The sequence below is a fragment of the Heteronotia binoei genome, chromosome 2 (assembly GCF_032191835.1).
Source record: "Heteronotia binoei isolate CCM8104 ecotype False Entrance Well chromosome 2, APGP_CSIRO_Hbin_v1, whole genome shotgun sequence".
Lineage (NCBI taxonomy): Eukaryota > Metazoa > Chordata > Lepidosauria > Squamata > Gekkonidae > Heteronotia > Heteronotia binoei.
In genome coordinates this window covers 193437793-193457746 of record NC_083224.1, presented here as the reverse complement: position 1 = coordinate 193457746, position 19954 = coordinate 193437793, and the positions used below count along the sequence as shown (strand labels likewise).

At 49.5% G+C, this 19954-nt stretch overlaps 1 protein-coding gene across 1 annotated transcript; it reads left to right on the top strand.

The window, feature by feature from the left end:
- The first annotated feature begins 634 nt into the window (after nt 1-634).
- Nucleotides 635-14671, top strand: SMIM24 (small integral membrane protein 24). Its single transcript, XM_060233436.1, has 4 exons — nt 635-771; nt 6281-6410; nt 8411-8449; nt 14569-14671. Exons 1-4 carry the CDS (start codon nt 690-692, stop codon nt 14669-14671), a joined length of 354 nt encoding a protein of 117 aa, XP_060089419.1. The 5' UTR covers nt 635-689.
- The last annotated feature ends 5283 nt before the right edge of the window (nt 14672-19954 follow it).

The following is a 19954-nucleotide window of genomic DNA, read 5'->3' as shown; positions in this document are numbered from 1 at the left end:
CTATGAGCCCCCCAAAAAGGTGCCCTATCCTTCATTATTTCCTATGGAAGGAAGGCATTGAAAAGGTGTGCCGTCCCTTTCAATGTGATGGCCAGAACTTTCTTTGGAGTTCAATTATGCTTGTCACAGCCTTGATCTTGGCTCCACCCAATGTCTCCTGGCTCCATCCCCAAAGTCCCCAGATGTTTCTTAAATTGGAATTGGCAACCCTAGTCTCCGGTCACGAAAAATGGCCCAGTCGCTCACAACTTGAACGCCAGTAGCTCACCAAGTAGAATTTTTCCTCCAAGACTCCACAGCTTAGAGGGAGTACCGCTGGCAAGCCCACATGAGTTCCTGGCACACATTAACCCCCCCCCCCGGCCAATCTCTCTCCCCCTTCATCTCCCTGCCCACTTGCCTTCATCTCTTCAAAGATTCCACGGTGCCCCCCAAGTGCCCAGTGGCATTTGCCCATCCCTGATAGGCGCCATAATCTCTTGCCTCGTCGCACAACACTCACACGTGAAGGTGGAGGCGCTCGCTAATCGCCCAGCAAGAACAAGAGTTATCAGGTGCCCTTTGGTTTTTGAGTCCAGAGTCGAAACTGGAGAGGAAAATAAATCTCTCGTCTTCCCAGGAGGCACAAGAGAGATTTATCTTGACGTGTGGCATCGAGCGGCCCCACGGTGCCAGGCTCGGGAAGAGAAATGGAGTCAGCTTGGCGTTCGACCTTTCTGCTGGGACTCTTCCTTGTCCCCTGCTCCCTTGCTCAAGGTACGGTACACCGCGGTCTGTGTGTGGGGAAATCAGGAAATGAGAATTTCTTCTGACACTAGTTTATTTTGCCCCTGAGGAGTCAGAGGAGATAGAACGATGGGTACCCTGCTAACCCCTCTCCAGTAAACAACTTTTTGCAAACTTTTCTGACCTGTTTGACTAAAGAGATGAGCAGCACCCTGCTGTAGGGTTGCCAAGTCCAATTCAAGAACTATCTGGGGACTTTGGGGGTGGAGACAGGAGACTTTGGGGGTGGAGCCAGGAGATATTAGGGGTGGAGCAAAGATCAAGGCTGTGAAAAGCATAATTGAACTCCAAAGGGAGTTCTGGCCATCACATTTAAAGGGACGGCACACCTTTTCAATGCCTTACTTCCATAGGAAATCATGAAGGATAGGGGCACCTTCTTTTGGGGCTCATAGAATTGGACCCCCTGGTCCAATCTTTTTGAAACTTGGAGGGTATTTAGGGGAGAGGCACTAGATGCTATTCTGAAAATTTGGTGCCTCTACCTCCAAAAACAGCCCCCCCAGAGCCCCAGGTACCCGTGGATCAATTCTCCATGATTTTCTATGGGAATAAATCTCCAAAGGGAATAACAGAGTTCCCAGCAGACATTTCCCTCCCCTCCCCCTCCGCTTTCTGATGACCCTGAAGCGGGGGGAGGGCCTCCAAACTGGGGAATCCCCTGCCCCCACCTGGGGATTGGCAACCCTACCCTGCTGGTTTATCCAGCGCTCCTGTTTTTAATGTGCACCGTTTTATGGTGATGTTTGATGGCCAATGTTTATCTAAGTACATTTGAACCTTGACCCTTCTTTCAGGGGGCTCAGGGTGGGATACCTGGTTCTTCCTTCTCCTTACCATGACTCCGTGAGGTAGGTTGTGTGCTCACGGTGGAGAGTTCGATGGCAGAGCGGGGATTCGAACTCGGGACTCCCCAACACGAGTCTCGCGCTCAGGCCTCTGCGCCCCGCTGGCTCTCACAAGCCGCCTTGGGGTGGGGGGTTGGGTCTGCTGTGCTGAAAACTGGAGGCACATATCTTGCAAAGAAATAAAGATACAGGCGAATAAGATGCACCCTCCCATTGTGTCACTGGAAAACAGTAGCAGCCCTTGATGCTGCAGAGTTACCGTGCCCTGTAAACCGCTGAACTCGCGTGCGCCAGAACAAGGCTTGCATTTCTAGCACACACGAGTTCAGCGGTTTACATGAACATGTGTGCCCTTTTCTCTTTACTGAATATGGAGGGAGGAGGTAGGGTTGCCAATCCCCAGGTGGGGGCAGGGGATCCCCCAGTTTAGAGGCCCCTCTCCCCACTTCAGGGTCATCAGAAAGCGGGAGGGGAGGGAAATGTCTGCTGGGCACTCCATTATTCCCTATGGAGACCATTTTCCATAGGGCAGGGGTGGCCAACGGTAGCTCTTCAGATGTTTTTTTTGCCTACAACTCCCATCATCCCCAGCCAGCATGGCCAATGGCTGGGGCTGATGGGAGTTGTAGGCAAAAAAAATCTGGAGAGCTTCCGTTGGCCACCCCTGCCATAGGAGATAGTGGAGAATTGATCTGTGAACATATGAACATATGAAGCTGCCTTATACTGAATCGGACCCTTGGTCCATCAAAGTCAGTATTGTCTACTCAGACTGGCAGCGGGTCTCCAGGGTCTCAAGCTGAGGTTTTTCACACCTACTTGCCTGGACCCTTTTCTAGTTGGAGATGCCGGGGATTGAACCTGGGACCTTCTGCTTCCCAAGCAGATGCTCTACCACTGAGCCACCATCCCTCCCCTGTGGGTATCTGGGGCTCTGGGGGGGGCTGTTTTTTGAGGTAGAGGCACCAAATTTGCCGCATAGCATCCGGAGCATCTCCCCGAAATACCTCCCAAGTTTCAAAAAGATTGGATCGGGGGTCCAATTCTGTGAGACCCCCTGTGCCCCTGTCCTTCAAGATTTTTAATGGAGGGAAGGCATTTAAAAGGTGTGCAGTCCCTTGAAATGTGATGGCCAGAACTCCCACTGGAGTTCAATGATGCTTGTCACAACCTTGCTCCTGGCTCCACCCCCAAAGTCTCCTGGCTCCACCCCCAAAGTCCCCAGATATTTCTTGAATTGGACTTGGCAACCATAGGAGGAGGACATGGAGGAAATGTTTTTGTTGTGTCTTGCAATGAAATCCGGAAGCACTGCACAGCGACGCGGCAGAGGTGACCAGAGGAAGTCCCCTGGGCACTGGGTGTAGCGCGCGAAAGTACTCCGCCAATTAAGATCTGTGGCGGGAAGTTTGACTGGCCAGGATTGGACTGGGCAAGTTGGAGGGCTGTTCCGGGTATTGTATATAAAGCGGGACCCGGCCCGCGTTTCGCTCTCTTGTGATGTACCAGCTAATAAAGCACATTGCCTTCAACACGTCTCGTCATCGAGTACATTACAGTTTTGTACCTCCTTCCACTCCTACACAACTATTACTTATGTGGAGAATTGAGTCTCATACAGTAGCACAAGGTGTTGAGCCACATAGATAATAATTTTATAGAAGAAGAAGAAGATATTGGATTTATATCCCGCCCTCCACTCCGAAGAGTCTCAGAGCGGCTCACAATCTCCTTTCCCTTCCTCCCCCACAACAGACACCCTGTGAGGTAGATGAAGATATTGGATTTATATCCCGCCCTCCACTCCGAAGGGTCTCAGAGCGGCTCACAATCTCCTTTCCCTTCCTCACCCACAACAGACACCCTGTGAGGTAGATGAAGATATTGGATTTATATCCCGCCCTCCACTCTGAAGAGTCTCAGAGCGTCTCACAATCTCCTTTCCCTTCCTCCCCAACAACAGACACTCTGTGAGGTAGATGAAGATATTGGATTTATATCCTGCCCTCCACTCTGAAGAGTCTCAGAGCAGCTCACAATCTCCTTTACCTTCCTCCCCAACAGCAGACACTCTGTGAGGTAGATGAAGATATTGGATTTATATCCTGCCCTCCACTCTGAAGAGTTTCAGAGCAGCCTACAATCTCCTTTCCCTTTCTCCCCCACAACAGACACCCTGTGAGGTGGGTGGGGCTGGAGAGGGCTCTCACAGCAGCTGCCCTTTCAAGGACAACCTCTGCCAGGGCTATGGCTGACCCAAGGCCATGCTGGCAGGTGCAAGTGGAGGAGTGGGGAATCAAACCCGGTTCTCCCAGATAAGAGTCCGCATACTTAACCACTACACCAAACTGGCTCACTAGGAGTGGAAGGTGAGGAGGAATTTTATAGGAGTAGAGGCGCTGCTGGACTTGAATCGAACTGTTCTACGGCAGACCACCTCAGCTATCCTTTGAAACTAGCTATGAAGATCAAAGAGTGAGTCCAGTGGCTCTTTTAAGACCCACACAGTTTTTTTGAAGGTATAAGCTTTTGTGTGCATGCACACTTCCTCAGATACGGTGAAATAGAATTTCCCCGACCATTATATATAGCAGAAGCGGCCAAACTTACTTGACATAAGAGCCTCATACGATAAATGCCAGAGGTGTGAGAGACACAAGACAGGAAGGAAGGAAAGAAGGCAAGCGAGTGGATGGGGCAGGAGGTGAAAAGAAAGCGACTTTAAATGCATTCTCCAAGCTGCCGTGGCCTTGGTTGGGAGAAGTGATTAAAGAGTCAAATGCCTTCTCCATAGGCTTCCCAATCCCCAGGTCCCAGAGGGGGATCCCCCGGTTTTACAGGCTTCCCCCCTCCCCCAGCCAGCTGGCCGGCGAGAGAAGCCCCACCCCCACAGCCATCATGCACCTCCATGAACGATTCCCATAGGGAATGATGGGGAATCGATCCGCGGGTATCGGGGGCTCTGGTGGGGGCTGTTTTTTGAGACAGAAGCACCAAATTTTCAGTATAGCATCTAGTGCCTCTCCCCAAAATACCTTCCAAGTTTCAAAAAGATTGGACCAGGGGGTCCAATGCTATGAGCCCCAAAAGAAGGTGCCCCTATCCTTCATTCTTTCCTATGGAAGGAAGGCATTTAAAAAGATGTGCAGTCCCTTTCAATGTGATGGGCCAGAACTCCCTTCAGAGTTCAATTATGCTTGTCACAGCCTTGATCTTGGCTCTGCCCCTAATGTCTCCTGGCTCCACCCCCAAAGTCTCCTGGCTCCACCCCAAAGTCCCCAGATATTTCTTGAATTGGACTTGGCAACCCTACTTCTCCAAGGCAGCCGATGGGGCAGTGGGGTCCTTGAGAGCCACACAATATGCGTAAAAGAACCACAAGTGACTCCTGAGCCGCAGTTTGGCCACCCCGATATATAGGGACAGAGAGGGTGTGGAGGAGGTGTTTAATCACCAGAAAGGGCTGATTAGAGTGAAGACAGGGACAATAACTAATCTATACATGTAGGTGAGGAGATGTTGAACTGATTCTGGGGCTAAACCTCAATAATAAGCTTAGTTTATATGGTCTTCAAGGTGCTTTCCTTGTATCTCTCCTGCGGAACTGGGCAAAGGAAGCTCTGGCTCTTTCTTTCCTTCCCGAGGAGAAGGAAGAGAGGCTCGGCTCAGTTGATCTGCTGTGTGATTGAGAGAGCCTGGAAAAACAAGCTCTGCCTTCCCCCCCCCCCACCAAGGGAGGAGCCTCAGCTAATGGAGAAACCAGAGTCTTCGCTCTGTAGCTCCTGTGCGATTGAGCAAGCCCTGCAAAGCAAGCTGTGGTACAGAAGGAAGCGAGAGAGAGGGAGAAGGAAGCAGACGACAGCCTGTTACTCAGGGGCCTGATGGGAGCCCTCTGGAGGCTTGATTCGGTCCCTGGGCCGGATGTTTGACACCCCTGGTTTAATGTATTACATCCCCCCCACACACACACACACTGATAGAATCATAGAATCCTAGAGTTGGAAGGTACCTCTAGGTCTAGTCCAACCCTCTGCACAATGCAGGAAACTCACAAACACCTCCCCCTAAATCCACAGGATCTTCATTGCTGTCACAGAATCATAGAGTTGGAAGGGACCTCCAGGGTAATCTAGTCCAACCCCTTGCACAATGCAGGAAACTCACAAACACCTCCCCCTAAATTCACAGGATCTTCATTGCTGTCAGCCATCTAGCCTCTGTTGGAAAACCTCCAAGGAAGAAGAATCACAGAACCCTAGAGTTGGAAGGGACCTCCAGGGTCATCTAGTCCAACCCCCTGCACAATGTAGAAAACTTACAAACACCTCCCCCTAAATTCACAGGATCTTCATTGCTGTCAGATGGCCATCTAGCCTCTGTTGGAAAACCTCCAAGAAAGGAGAGCCCACCACCTCCTGAAGAGTCATAGAATCCTAGAGTTGGAACGGACCTCCAGGGTCATCTAGCCCAACCCCCTGCACAATGCAGGAAGCTCACAAATCCCTGCCCCTAAATTTACAGGATCTTCGTTGATGGCCAGGGACAACCTGGAAACGCCGCTGGCGTCACACTGACCGTTGGCTCAAATTGGTGACGGAGGGACCCCAGAACATACCCATAATAACCTCACTGTTTGATGCCAACAGGTGACACTGGAACTGTAGCGGGCTCCAAATCTCTGCAGCCGTGGCTGGTGGGGCTGACGGCCGTCATGTGCTTCCTGTTTGTGATCTTTGTGGCCACCCTCATCAACCGCTTCTTCTGCTCCAAGATGAAGTAAGCCCCTTTCTCCCCGATTCGTACCAGGGGGATTCGAATCCATCCTTTCCCCATTTTGGACTAGGGTTGGCAATCCCCAGGCGGGAAATTGGAAACAACCCACCGGGTTATAGTGACCACAATTATTAATATTTCATGCACTATACTTCCAAATTTAGGGGTGAAATACAACACACACATACATTAGATCAGGGGTGGCCAACGGTAGCTCTCCAGATGTTTTTTTGCCTACAAGAAGAAGATGAAGAAGAAGATATTGGATTTATATCCCGCCCTCCACTCCGAAGAGTCTCAGAGCGGCTCACAATCTCCTTTCCCTTCCTCCCCCACAACAGACACCCTGTGAGGTGGGTGGGGCTGGAGAGGGCTCTCACAGCAGCTGCACTTTCAAGGTCAACCTCTGCCAGAGCTATGGCTGACCCAAGGCCATGCTAGCAGCTGCAAGTGGAAAAGTGGGGAATCAAACCCGGTTCTCCCAGATAAGAGTCTGCACTCTTAACCACTACACCAAACTGGCTCTCCATCAGCCCCAGCCATTGGCCATGCTGGCTGGGGCTGATGGGAGTTGTAGGCAAAAAACATCTGGAGAGCTACCGCTGGCCAGCCCTGCCATAGGGTGTAATGAAGAATTGATCTGTGGGTATCTGGGGCTCGGGGGGAGTGGGTGTTATTATTTGAGGTAGAGGCACCAAATTTCCAGCACAGCATCCAGTGCCGCTCCTCAAAACACCGCCCCCCCCAACTTTCAAAAAGATTGGACCAGGAGGTCCAGTTCTAGGAGCCCCCGAGGAAGGTACCCCTATCCATTATTTCCAATGGAGGAAAGGCATTTAAAAGGTGTGTGGAGCCTTTCAATATGACGGCCAGAACTCCCTTTGGAGTTCAGTGATGCTTGCCACACCCTTGCTCCTGGCTCCACCCCCAAAGTCCCCAGATATTTCTTGAATTAGACTTGGCAACCCTATTTTGGACTGTAAGCTTCCCCCCCGCCACACACACACACACACACACACACACTCATCTTTTGTTGCTCCCGTTTCCTGTTTGATTACTTTTCTGAGGCACTTGATGAGGAAACAGATGACAGTTTTGAAGGAGAGGTTTGCGTCAAATTTTGTTTGAATACTCAGAGCAAACAGACAATTGTGGTTTCATCCCAGACCTCTGTCCGAAGTGAGGATTTTCAAATCGAAACGGATATGTTCCGGGCTTCTCTTGTGTGTTTTTTTTTAAAAGCCCAGCATGAACTCATTTGCATATTAGGCCACACCTCTGACATCATCATTGTTTCACACAGGGCTTTTTTGTAGAAAAAGCCCAGCAGGAACTCATTTGCCTATTAGGCCACACCCTCGGACATCACCATTGTTTCACACAGGGCTTTTTTGTAGAAAAAGCTCAGCAGGGACTCATTTGCATATTAGGCCACACCTCTGACATCGTCATTATTTCACACCGGGCTTTTTTGTAGAAAAAGCCCAGCAGGAACTCATTTGCCTATTAGGCCACACCCTCTGACATCACCATTGTTTCACACAGGGCTTACTGTCCTCCACTGTGAAGACTGCCCATTTATACTCACTCTCTGCTTCCTATTAATGAGCCAGTTTTTGATCCACAAGAGGACCTGTTCTTTTACTCCATGACTCTCGCGCTTTCTAAGGAGCCTTTGATGAGGAACTTTATCAAAAGCTTTCTAGAAGTCAAGGTAAATAACATCTATTGGGTCCCCTTTGTAGCCAATCCTCCTGGAGCTTAGAGTAGACCCTGTACTAAGAGCCCTGTACGCTGTCAGAGGATTGGCTACATCGGTGGGGGTGTGGCCTAATATGCAAAGGAGTCCCTGCTACCAAAGAAGCCCTGGTGTAATGTATAATGATACTCAGAGTATGCATGGCCAGTAGATTCTAGCTGCGGGAGGTGGAAGGCTGCACACCCCAACTCTACTCTGTATCTTCCCTCCCTTTTACTCTATACTGATCTTCTTCCATTGGCAGGAGTGCTGAAGAGACACCGAAAAGGGATGCTGAACTGAGGTAAGGATTGTGATTTTTTTTAAGGCAAAAACATTATTCTGCTACTTACTCGCAGGGACATAAGAACATAAAAGAAGCCATGTTCAATGAGGCCAATGGCCCGTCCAGTCCAACACTCTGTGTCACTTAAGAACAGAAGAGAAGCCATGTTGGATCAGGCCAATGGCCCATCCAGTCCAACACTTTGTGTCACATAAGAACATAAGAGAAGCCATGTTGGATCAGGCCAGTGGCCCATCCAGTCCAACACTGTGTGTCACATAAGAACATCAGAGAAGCCCTGTTGGATCAGGCTACTGGCTCATCCAGTCCAACACTCTGTGTCCCATAAAAACATAAGAGAAGCCCTGTTGGATCAGGCCAATGGCCCATCCAGTCCAACACTCTGTGTCACACAGTGGCCAAAAAAACCCAGGTGCCATCAGGAGGTCCACCAGTGAGGCCAGGACACTAGACGCCCTCCCACTGTGCCCCCCTCAAAGCACCAAGAATACAGAGCATCACTGCCCCAGACATAAGAACATAAGAGAAGCCATGTTGGATCAGGTCAATGGCCCATCCAGTCCAACACTCTGGGCTTTTTCACACAGTCTATGTATTCCGGTATGGAAGCTGGTCAGTTACTGAACAGTAACGGGTTTCTGCTGGCATTTCAGACAGACCCGATTCAGTAGCTGTCTGCTACCGGAATACTCTCACCTTTTCACACACTCCCGTGGCTGTCCCGGTAGTGAGGCGTGCCTGAGTCGTTACAAACAAAGAGCAGCTTCTTCCACTTTTCAACCCCTCCTTCCGGGTTGAAATCGCTATGGGGTGCTGTGTGAAATGTCCAGTATCTAACCCGGGAGCAGTTTTCGCGCCCTTTTTCGCCTGCCGGCGCGCGCGATCTCCGGCTTTTTTTTTTTGGAACGTCGGGCTAAGATCGCTATAGCGCTATAGCGACGTATCACAACAGCATCACCATAGGGATGCCTGGGCTCCATTAAGATGCCAGATATCGCCACCGCTGAAACCTGGTAACTTATCTCAATAGAGCCTAGCCATCTCTATGGTGCTGCTGTTGTGATACGTCGCTATAGCGCTATAGCGATCTTAGCCCGACGTTCCAAAAAAAAAAAAAAAGCTGGAGATCGCGAGCCGGCAGGCAAAAACGGCTGGCGCTGGTGGAAGCGAGATAAGAGCGGAACAGTGTGAAATGGCTCGCTTCAATCACGGAACCCTACAGGAAAAAAAAACATGTGTCTGAAAACTCCCATCCCTGTCTCGGATTACTGCAAGCGGCACAATACCGACTCTCTTCCGGTTTCCACTGGTAAGTGTGAAAAGGGCCTCTGTGTCACACAGTGGCCAAAAACACCCCAGGTGCCATCAGGAGGTCCACCAGTGGGGCCAGGACACTAGAAGCCCTCCCACTATGTCCTCCCCCAAGCACCAAGAATACAGAGCATCGCTTGCCCCACACAGGGAGTTCCATCTAAACCCCGCGGCTAACATCCCGTTGGACCTCTCTGCTCCATATGTTTATCCAAAACCAACTGGCAAACTGTTGCTCCTTATAATATATGAAGCTGCTCTATATTGAATCAGACCCCTCCTGGGTCCATCAAAGCCAGTCTTGTCTCCTCAGACTGGCAGCGGCTCTCCAGAGTCTCAAGTGGAAGTTTTTGCCTGAACCCTTTTGAGTTGGAGATGCCAGGGACTGAACCTCGGACCTTCTGCTTACCAAGCAGACGCTCAACTACTGAACCACCGTCCCTCCTTTGTCCTCACCAGCATGGCATTAATTTGGTACTTAATCTTTGAATTTAGAAATCCCCCTGCTTCCCCACTGGACATCAGGAATGACCACAGTCCTGTGAGAATAGTTGAAAAGGCTCACTGTAATAATTTCTGGTGTTGTTTTTTTTTTAAATCATTAATGTTTTTATCCACTGGTTTCAGCACTCTGGGTTTTTTTGCTGTTGATTTTGTAGAATAATTTTCGCACAAGGGGCACGGCATTGCATATTTATTTATTTATTTATTTATTTATTTATTCATTCTATAATTTATATCCCGCCCTTCCCACAAAGTGGCTCAGGGCGGCTCACAACAACGACAAAACAATAAACAAGGTACAAAGTTAATACATTTAAAAGTCAAAACATTTAAAAAACCTAAAAACCTTAAAATCTTAACATTAAAACTATCCAGTATATTTCACTAAAATCTGATAAGCTACATTTATCTAGTCGGCATAAGCTAACCGGAAGAGGGTTGTCTTACAGGCCCTGCGGAACTGAGTAAGATCCTGCAGGGCCCTCACCTCTTCCGGCAGCTGGTTCCACCATGTGGGGGCCATTGTAGAAAAGGCCCTGTCTCTGGTTGTCTTGAGACGGACTTCCTTGGGCCCGGGGATGGTGAGAAGGTTTTGAGTCCCAGACCTCAGTACTCTCTCGGGAACGTGTGGGGAGAGACGGTCCTTCAGGTAGGCAGGTCCCAGGCCATATAGGGCTTTAAAGGTAATGACCAGCACCTTGTACCAGACTCGGTATGTTATTGGAAGCCAGTGCAGAGCCCGAAGGCCCGGCCGGATGTGCCCCCACCTTGGGAGGCCCAATAACAGCCGGGCCGCGGCATTCTGCACCAGCTGCAATTTCCGGGTCCGGCACAGGGGCAGCCCCATGTAGAGGGCATTGCAGTAATCCAATCTCGAGGTGACCGTAGCATGGATCACTGTTGCTAGGTCGTCGCGGTCCAGGAAGGGAGCCAACTGCCTTGCCCGTCTAAGATGAAAGAACGCGGACTTGGCAGTGGTTGCTATCTGAGCCTCCATCTTTAGGGACGGCTCCAACAGCACCCCCAGGCTCTTGACCCTGTCCGCCGCTGTCAGCGGCGCACCGTCAAAAGTCGGCAGGGGGATTTCCCCCCCCCGGTCCACGACGGCCCAACCAGAGGACCTCTGTCTTCGCAGGATTCAGTCTCAGTCCACTCAGTCTGAGCCACTCAGCCACGGCCTGCAATGCCCGATCTAGATTTTCTGGGGCGGAGACAGGTCGGTCGTCCATAAGTAGATAGAGCTGGGTGTCATCAGCATACTGGTGACACCCCAGCCCATACCTTCGGGCAATCTGGGCAAGAGGTCGCATATAGATGTTAAATAACATCGGGGAGAGAACCGCTCCCTGGGGCACTCCACAATTAAGTGTGTGCCTCCGGGATAGCTCCCCCCCAATCGCGACCCTTTGTCCCCGACCTTCAAGGAAAGAGGAAAGCCACTGCAAGGCCAGCCCCTGAATCCCCGCGTCGGCGAGGCGGCAAGCCAGTAACCGATGGTCGACTGTATTGAACGCCGCCGATAGGTCCAACAACATCAGCACTGCCGAGCCACCCCGATCCAGATGCCATTGAAGGTCATCCACTAGGGCAACCAACACCGTCTCCGTCCCATGACCTGGGCGGAAGCCGGACTGGAGTGGGTCAAGGATGGAAGCGTCCTCCAGGAAAGTCTGTAGCTGCCTCGCCACTGCCCTCTCGATAAGTTTGCCTAGAAAAGGCAAATTTGAGACCGGCCTATAATGTGCCAATTGGGCCGGGTCTAAAGATGGTTTTTTTAGGAGGGGACGGACCACAGCCTCTTTAAGCGGCGCTGGAAAAAGCCCTTCTGTCAGGGATCTGTTTATGATGTCCCGTACAGGATATCTGAGATCCCCTTGGCAAGATTTAATAAGCCAGGAAGGGCATGGGTCCAATTTACAAGTTGTTGGGCGGGCAGCTAAGAGAATCCTGTCAACTTCCTCCAGGCTGAGGGGGCTGAAACCGTCCAGAATATAGTCCGAAGACATGCTCGGGGCCTCGGTTGCGTTAACTGTCTCTAAATTGACGGGGAGGTCGAGGCGGAGTGATGCGATCTTGTCCGCAAAATAATTCGCAAAAGCCTCACAGCCTATCTCCAATTCAAAAGAATTTAGTCTGCCCTGGGGCAGCGTGGTGAGATCCCGAATTATATCAAACAATTGTGCCGGGCGCGAAGTTGCGGACGCAATCTTAGCCGCAAAGTACGTTTTCTTTGCGGATTTGATTGCCATCTCATAGGTCTTCAAACTCTCTCTATAAGATGTTCGGGTCACTTCGTCTCGAGTGCATAGAAATGGCACCTGTATTTTTACATTTCATACTGCGCTGACGTTTTATTTATTGACTTGATTTATACCCCAAGTTCCTCCCCAGTGTGGAGACCCAAAATGGTACATCACTCTCTTGGCAACTAGAATGATTCAAGGTTTGGAACACTTTCCCTATGAAGAAAGGTTAAAACGCTTGGGGCTCTTTAGCTTGGAGAAACGTTGACTGTGGGGTGACATGACATGAGAGAGGTTGACAAGATTATTCATGGGATGGAGAAGGGAGAGAAAGAAGTCCTTTTCTCCCTTTCTCACAATACAAGAACTCGTGGGCATTCGATGAAATTGCTGAGCAGTCAGGTTAAAATAGATAAAAGGAAGTCCTTCTTCACCCAAAGGGTGATTAAGATGTGGAATTCACTGCCACAGGAGGTGGCGGCGGCTACAAGCATAGCCAGCTTTAAGAGGGGATTGGATAAAAATATGGAGCAGAGGTCCATCAGTGGCTATTAGCCACAGTGTGTGTATGTATATATATGTATATGTATATGTATATATATATATATATATATATATATATATATATATATATATATATATATATATATATATATATATATATGTGTGTGTGTGTGTGTGTGTGTGTGTGTGTGTGTGTACACACACACATATATTGGCCACTGTGTGACACAGAGTGTTGGACTGGATGGACCATTGGCCTGATATATATGTGTGTGTGTGTGTGTGTGTATACACACACACATATATTGGCCACTGTGTGACACAGAGTGTTGGACTGGATGGACCATTGGCCTGATCCAACATGGTGTCTTTTATGTTCTTATGTGACACAGAGTGTTGGACTGGAGGGGCCATTGGCCTGATCCAACATGGCTTCTCTTCTGTTCTTATGTGACACAGAGTGTTGGACTGGAGGGGCCATTGGCCTGATCCAACATGGCCTCTCTTATGTTCTTTTGTGACACAGAGTGTTGGAGTGGAGGAGCCACTGGCCTGATCCAACATGGCTCCTCTTCTGTTCTTATGTGACACAGAGTGTTGGACTGGAGAGGCCACTGGCCTGATCCAGCAGGGCTTCTCTTATGTTCTTATGTGACACAGAGTGTTGGACTGGAGGGGCCACTGGCCTGTCCCAACATGGCTCCTCTTATGTGACACAGAGTGTTGGACTGGAGGGGCCATTGGCCTGATCCAACATGGCTTCTCTTATGTGACACAGAGTGTTGGACTGGAGGGGCCATTGGCCTGATCCAACATGGCTTCTCTTCTGTTCTTATGTGACACAGAGTGTTGGACTGGATGGACACTGGCCTGATCCAACATGGCTTCTCTTATGTTCTTATGTGACACAGAGTGTTGGACTGGAGGGGCCATTGGCCTGATCCAACATGGCTTCTCTTCTGTTCTTATGTGACACAGAGTGTTGGACTGGATGGACCACTGGCCTGATCCAACAGGGCTTCTCTTATGTTCTTATGTCCTCCGTTTTATCTTCACAACCACCCTGAGAGCAGGGGTTGCTTTGTAGAAAAATAGGTGGTGGAGCTCATCCAGGGATTGTTATGCAGCTGCAGCTGCTATTCAAAGGACAAGGTGGGGAGGAGAAGAAGGTGGGAACCCTCAGAAAGGTTCAGGAGCTGTGCTTATGTGAGCTCCTGCTGAATCTGAGACCTGCCTGTGAGGCAGGGTAGGCTGAGAGGATGGGACTGGCCAAAGGTCACCCAGCCAGCTTCCATGGCGCAAGTGAGCATTCGAACTCTGGTCTCCCAGATACTAGTCCAACAGCTTTAACTGCTACATCACACTGATCTATTTGAGCACAAATATGCTGGGAAAATTTGTATGTTTTTTTGGGGTGGGGTGGGGTCAGGGCAGGGAAAACAGGAAATTGTGTGGAAAAAATTCAGAGTGGTTTCCATTTGCAAGGGCGTTTGGGGTCAAAACAGCAGAGAGAACCACTTCCAAATCTCTCCCAGTCTGTCTTTTTCTTCCCAGGGCTGAACACAACGTTTACGACAACATAGTCATGGAAATGGAAGAAGGGACTTCCAAAACTGCTGCACCAGAGATGGAAGATGATAAACGTACTAACCTGTGAAGGGCATTTCCGGGGTGGAGAATGAGGAATAGGGAGGCAATGGTCACATCAGTGGCATCCCCTTTTGTGTGAAGTCTGTCACGACTTCCATGTCTTCCCCTTCTCTTTGCCATGGTGTGATGGGGCCGGATGCCGTGATCTTCGTTTTCTTGATGTTGAGTTTCAAGCCTACTTTGGTGCTCTCCTCTTTCACCCTCAACAAGAGGTTCTTTAGGTCCTCCTCACTTTCTGCCGTTAGAGTGGTGTCGTCTGCATATCTGAGGTTGTTGATGTTTTTCCCGGCAATCTCAATTCCGGCTTGTGCTTCTTCCAGGTCAGCATTCCGCATGATGTTCTCTGCATATAAATTAAATAAGCAGGATGACAATATACATCCTTGTTGAACACCCTTTTCTATTCTAAACCAATCAGTTGTTCCATATCCCGTTCTGACAGTTGCTTCTTGACCCTTATATAGGTTTCTCAGGTTGCAAAGAGTCGGAATCAACTGAGTGACTGAACAACAACAAAAAAGCACTCCCCTTTGGCCAGCCTCATTCATCCCACTTACCCTTTTCTGCTTTCTGGCTTGACCTTAAAAACCCCACTCTTTCCCCCTCCTAATTCCAGGGCCAAATTGCCCATGGAAGTCTCTCTTTCCCACCACCAGGGGGACAGAAGGGAGAATTTCAGACAGTGCATTTTCTCCCTCTACATCTTCCTGGAGTGAATAGTAGATTCAGTTGGAATTCTCCCTAAAAGTCCAGTGGGGAGTCTTGAGAGCATGTGGGAATCTAGCTACTCTAATGTAATGTAATGGAGGGACAGTGGCTCAGTGGTAGAGCATCTGCTTGGGAAGCAGAAGGTCCCAGGTTCAATCCCCGGCATCTCCAACTAAAAAAGGGTCCAGGCAAGTAGGCATGAAAAACCTCAGGGTAGGCTGAGAGGATGGGACTGGCCAAAGGTCACCCAGCCAGCTTCCATGGCACAAGTGAGCATTTGAACTCAGGTCTCCCAGATACTAGTCCAACAGCTTTAACTGCTACATCAGTTAGCAGTTAAGACTCTGGAGAGCCGCTGCCAGTCTGAGTAGAGACTCTGGAGAGCCGCTGCCAGTCTGAGTAGACAATACTGACTTTGATGGACTGAGGGGAGGGGGGGCTGATTCAGTAGAAGGCAGCTTCATATCTTCATAACCCCAATGACTTCCCACTCTGGCAGAGGCTGCTTTTAACATGTCTAAATTTCCTTCTCCCCCCTCTTTGCTGTGCATGTGTTGTCAATTTTTGCTTTGTCCTGATTGTGGAAAAAATATATATTTTTAAAATCCAATCTACTGTTTTGGGGAGGGGAAGGAAATCAGAATCAGGATGCTTGTTTGTTGGAAGACTGGAGGTTGTGCTGTTAAATAAAAGAGCCACATCATTCCATGCCACCTGAATTTGTCGTTTTCCAGCCGTTTGCGCTTGCGTTTGTAAAGCGACAACACCAGAAGCTGTACAACGAAGAAGCTAATCTAGAATGAGGTCTTTCCAGGTCAAAAGCTGAACTCCCTATAGAGCAGAATTTCTTTCTGGCCCCAAGTTCTCGAATTGAGCCATTGGGGAAGTTAAATGTTGTTGGTTCCAAACGCCACATTCCGTGCGCTTGGGGGATCGAACCAGAGATGCAAAGAACACACAGCAGCACACATCAAGATTGGCCACCCTCTAAGGAGACCAACTGAAAACAGGTAAACCCAGTGACTCATACAGGGGCACAATAGGCTTCCTCTTGTACAGAGGATACTCGTAGATGTCTCTATTTATGCTTTTTTATAGTCCGCCTTTATCATTTGGACTCAAGGTGGGTTACACAGAGCCAGTTTGGAGTCATGGTGAAGAGCGCAGACTCTTTTTTTGGAAGAAATGGGTTCAATTCCCCACTCCTCCACATGTGTGGTGTGACTTGGGTCAGCCACAGTTCTCTCATTGTTCTCTCTCATGCGCCCTAGGTACCACTGGGCTCAGACTTTGCTCTTTTGCTTCAGACCCACATGGCTGCCCAATTGTAGGATGAGCAGTGACTCATAAATGCTTTGTTCATCCATACAAGAGTCTATTACTCATACAGAGACTTAAATGGTGCTTTCACACATGCTAAGTAATGCAGTTTCGATCCACTTGTGACTGTTTGCAAGTGGATGTTACCATTTCACACAGTAAAATCCAGGCTTTTTTTGAGCAGGAATGCACAGGAACACAGTTCCGGCTGGCTTGGCACCAGGGGTGTGTGGCTTAACATGTAAATAAGTTCCTGCTGGGCTTATTCCACCAAAAAAGCCCTGTGTGCAACAATGGCGGCATCAGGAGTGTGGCCTAATATGCAAAACAGGTGAGGGACGGTGGCTCAGTGGTAGAGCATCTGCTTGGGAAGCAGAAGGTCCCAGGTTCAATCCCTGGCATCTCCAAAAAAGGCAAATAGGTGTGAAAAATCTCAGCTTCAGACCCTGGAGAGCCCCTGCCAGTCTGAGTAGACAAGACTGACTTTGATGGACCCAGGAGGGTCTAATTCAGTACAAGGCTGGTGAAATCCGTTTGCAAACAGCTTTATAAGTGGGTTGAAAGTGCATCATTTTGTATGCGTGTGAAAGCATCCATAAAGACCTCTTCTAAGGACCTGCAATTCTGCAAAGGTGACCAAGGGTGCAGTCGGATGAGCACTTTGCTCCGTTGTCATTGCTTCTCCCCAATGGATTTAAAGTGCGTTTTCCAGACATCCGCATCTGTCGCCCGTTCCCCTCTTGTCATCCGCCCAACCTCACCCTCCACTTTCCTGACACCGGATAAAGTCCAGTGTTTTTCACTTGAGCCAGTCTCACTGTGAACCTCTGGCATCTGATCTCTCCATAGTATACTCGAGGCCTTTAGACAGGGGCGTCAAACATGCTGTCTGGGGGCCGAATCAGGCCCCCGGAGGGCTCCCATCGGGCCCCCGAGCGACTGGCTGTCGTCTGTTTCTTTCTCCCTCTCTCTTGCTCCCTTCTGCATCTCAGCTTGCTTTGCCAGGCTTGCTCAATCGCACAGGAGCTACAGAAGAAAACCTCCATTTTCTCCATTGGCTGAGACTCCTCCCCCTCCTCACCCCCTGCGGGGGGAGGGAAAGAGCCGGAGCTTCCTTTGCCCGGTTCCCTGGATCCCATGGAGAAATACAAAGGAAGAACCTTTAAGACCAACGAGCGCTAATGTTTTAAGTTAAAAAATAATAATCTTTAGTCGTGTTTGTCTGCGTCCTTTAAAATGTTTCTATCTCTGCTACCTAATCTTAAATAGGTACACACATGGCCTGGCCCAGTGAGGTCTCATTTATGTCAGATCTGGCCTTCATAACACATGAGTTCAACACGTCTGCTTTAGGAGTTCTGACTTCTGCTCCCTGGCTGCCATTTATTTATTTCTTTGCTATATGCCCATAAATGCATATTTGCCCAATGGTGAGTAGGTGGTTATGTGCATGCGCAAAGCAGACTTTTTAAAAAAACAAACCTGCCCGTCCACCCATGGAGAGCATGTTTGGTGTAGTGGTTAAGTGTGCGGACGCTTATCTGGGAGAACCGGGTTTGATTCCCCACTCCTCCACTTGCACCTGCTGGAATGGCCTTGGGTCAGCCAGAGCTCTGGCAGAGGTTGTCCTTGAAAGGGCAGCTGTGAGAGCCCTCTCCAGCACCACCCACCTCACAGGGTGTCTGTTGTGGGGGAGGAAGGTAAAGGAGACTGTGAGCCGCTCTGAGACTCTTCGGAGTGGAGGGCGGGATATAAATCCAATATCTTCATCTACCTCACAGGGTGTCTGTTGTGGAGGAGGAAGGGAAAGGAGATTGTGAGCCGCTCTGAGACTCTTCAGAGTGGAGGGCGGGATATAAATCCAATATCTTCATCTACCTCACAGGATGTCTGTTGTGGGGGAGGAAGGGAAAGGAGATGGTGAGCCGCTTTGAGACTCTTCGGAGTAGAGGGCGGGATATAAATCCAATATCTTCATCTACCTCACAGGGTGTCTGTTGTGGGGGAGGGTAAAGGAGATTGTGAGCCGCTCTGAGACTCTTCGGAGTGGAGGGCGGGATATAAATCCAATATCTTCATCTACCTCACAGGGTGTCTGTTGCGGGGGAAGAAGGGAAAGGAGATTGTGAGCCACTCTGAGACTCTTCGGAGTGGAGGGCGGGATATAAATCCAATATCTTCATCTACCTCACAGGGTGTTTGTTGTGGGAGAGGAAGGTAAAGGAGATTGTGAGCCTCTCTGAGACTCTTCAGAGTGGAGGGCGGGATATAAATCCAATATTTTCATCTACCTCACAGGGTGTCTGTTGTGGGGGAGGAAGGGAAAGGAGATTGTGAGCCGCTCTGAGACTCTTCGGAGTGAAGGGCGGGATATAAATCCAATATCTTCTTCTTCTTCTTATAGTCTTTCATGAACTAATATATGCTTTTGTATTCTTGTATCGTTTAGTGAGTTTGTTGGTTGTACGGAGGCTGGTTTTCACGGAAAGCCTTGTGCTTTGGATTTCTCTGCAATTAAGAAGATGGCCAGCTCAGATAACAGTGACTCACTCAGAGATGTAACAGGGAGCCTCCCTTCTGGAAGGACAGCTTGGACTTACAGTGGCTTTTAATATTTAATATCCTTTCATGGAGGGTGGCTCCAAAGAGCTACTTCCAGCCCGTTTTTTGTGCAAGTTGACTTCCAAGTATCACATCCTGGAGAAGTCATCCCAAGGTCACGCTGCGGTGACCTCTTTTAAAGTATGACCAGTTCCAGCAACTGCGTTCTCACCCTCCCCACCCATAAAGTGGTAAATGCGGGAGAGACACCAAGGGAAGGATGGTGCCTCAGTGGTAGAGCATCTGCTTGGTAAGCAGAAGGTCCCAGGTTCAATCCCCGGCATCTCCAGCTAAAAAGGGTCCGGGCAAGTAGGCGTGAAAAACCTCCACTTGAGACCCTGGAGAGCCATGAATGGGGCTGTGGCTCAGTGGTAGAGCATCTGTTGGTAAGCAGAAGGTCCCAGGTTCAATCCCTGGCATCTCCAGCTAAAAAGGGTCCAGGCAAATAGGTGTGAAAAACCTCCGCTTGAGACCCTGGAGAGCCACTGCCAGTCTGAGTAGACAAGACTGACTTTGATAGACCCAGGGGAGTCTGATTCAGTAGAAGGCAGCTTCATATGTTCATATGTTCAAGATTGGAACACCAAAAGAGGAGGCCTAAATATGACCAAGCTGATGCTTCAAAGATGGAATGGCTTGTAGAGGGAGGGGGGAGAGAAGC

Excerpts from the sequence above, each read along its gene's own strand:
- SMIM24 (XM_060233436.1), top strand. The coding sequence starts at position 690 with ATGGAGTCAGCTTGGCGTTCGACCTTTCTGCTGGGACTCTTCCTTGTC. Across the intron at positions 6,411-8,410 it reads TTCTTCTGCTCCAAGATGAA|GAGTGCTGAAGAGACACCGA; the intron begins GTAAGCCCCTTT and ends TTCCATTGGCAG. Across the intron at positions 8,450-14,568 it reads AAAAGGGATGCTGAACTGAG|GGCTGAACACAACGTTTACG; the intron begins GTAAGGATTGTG and ends TTTTCTTCCCAG.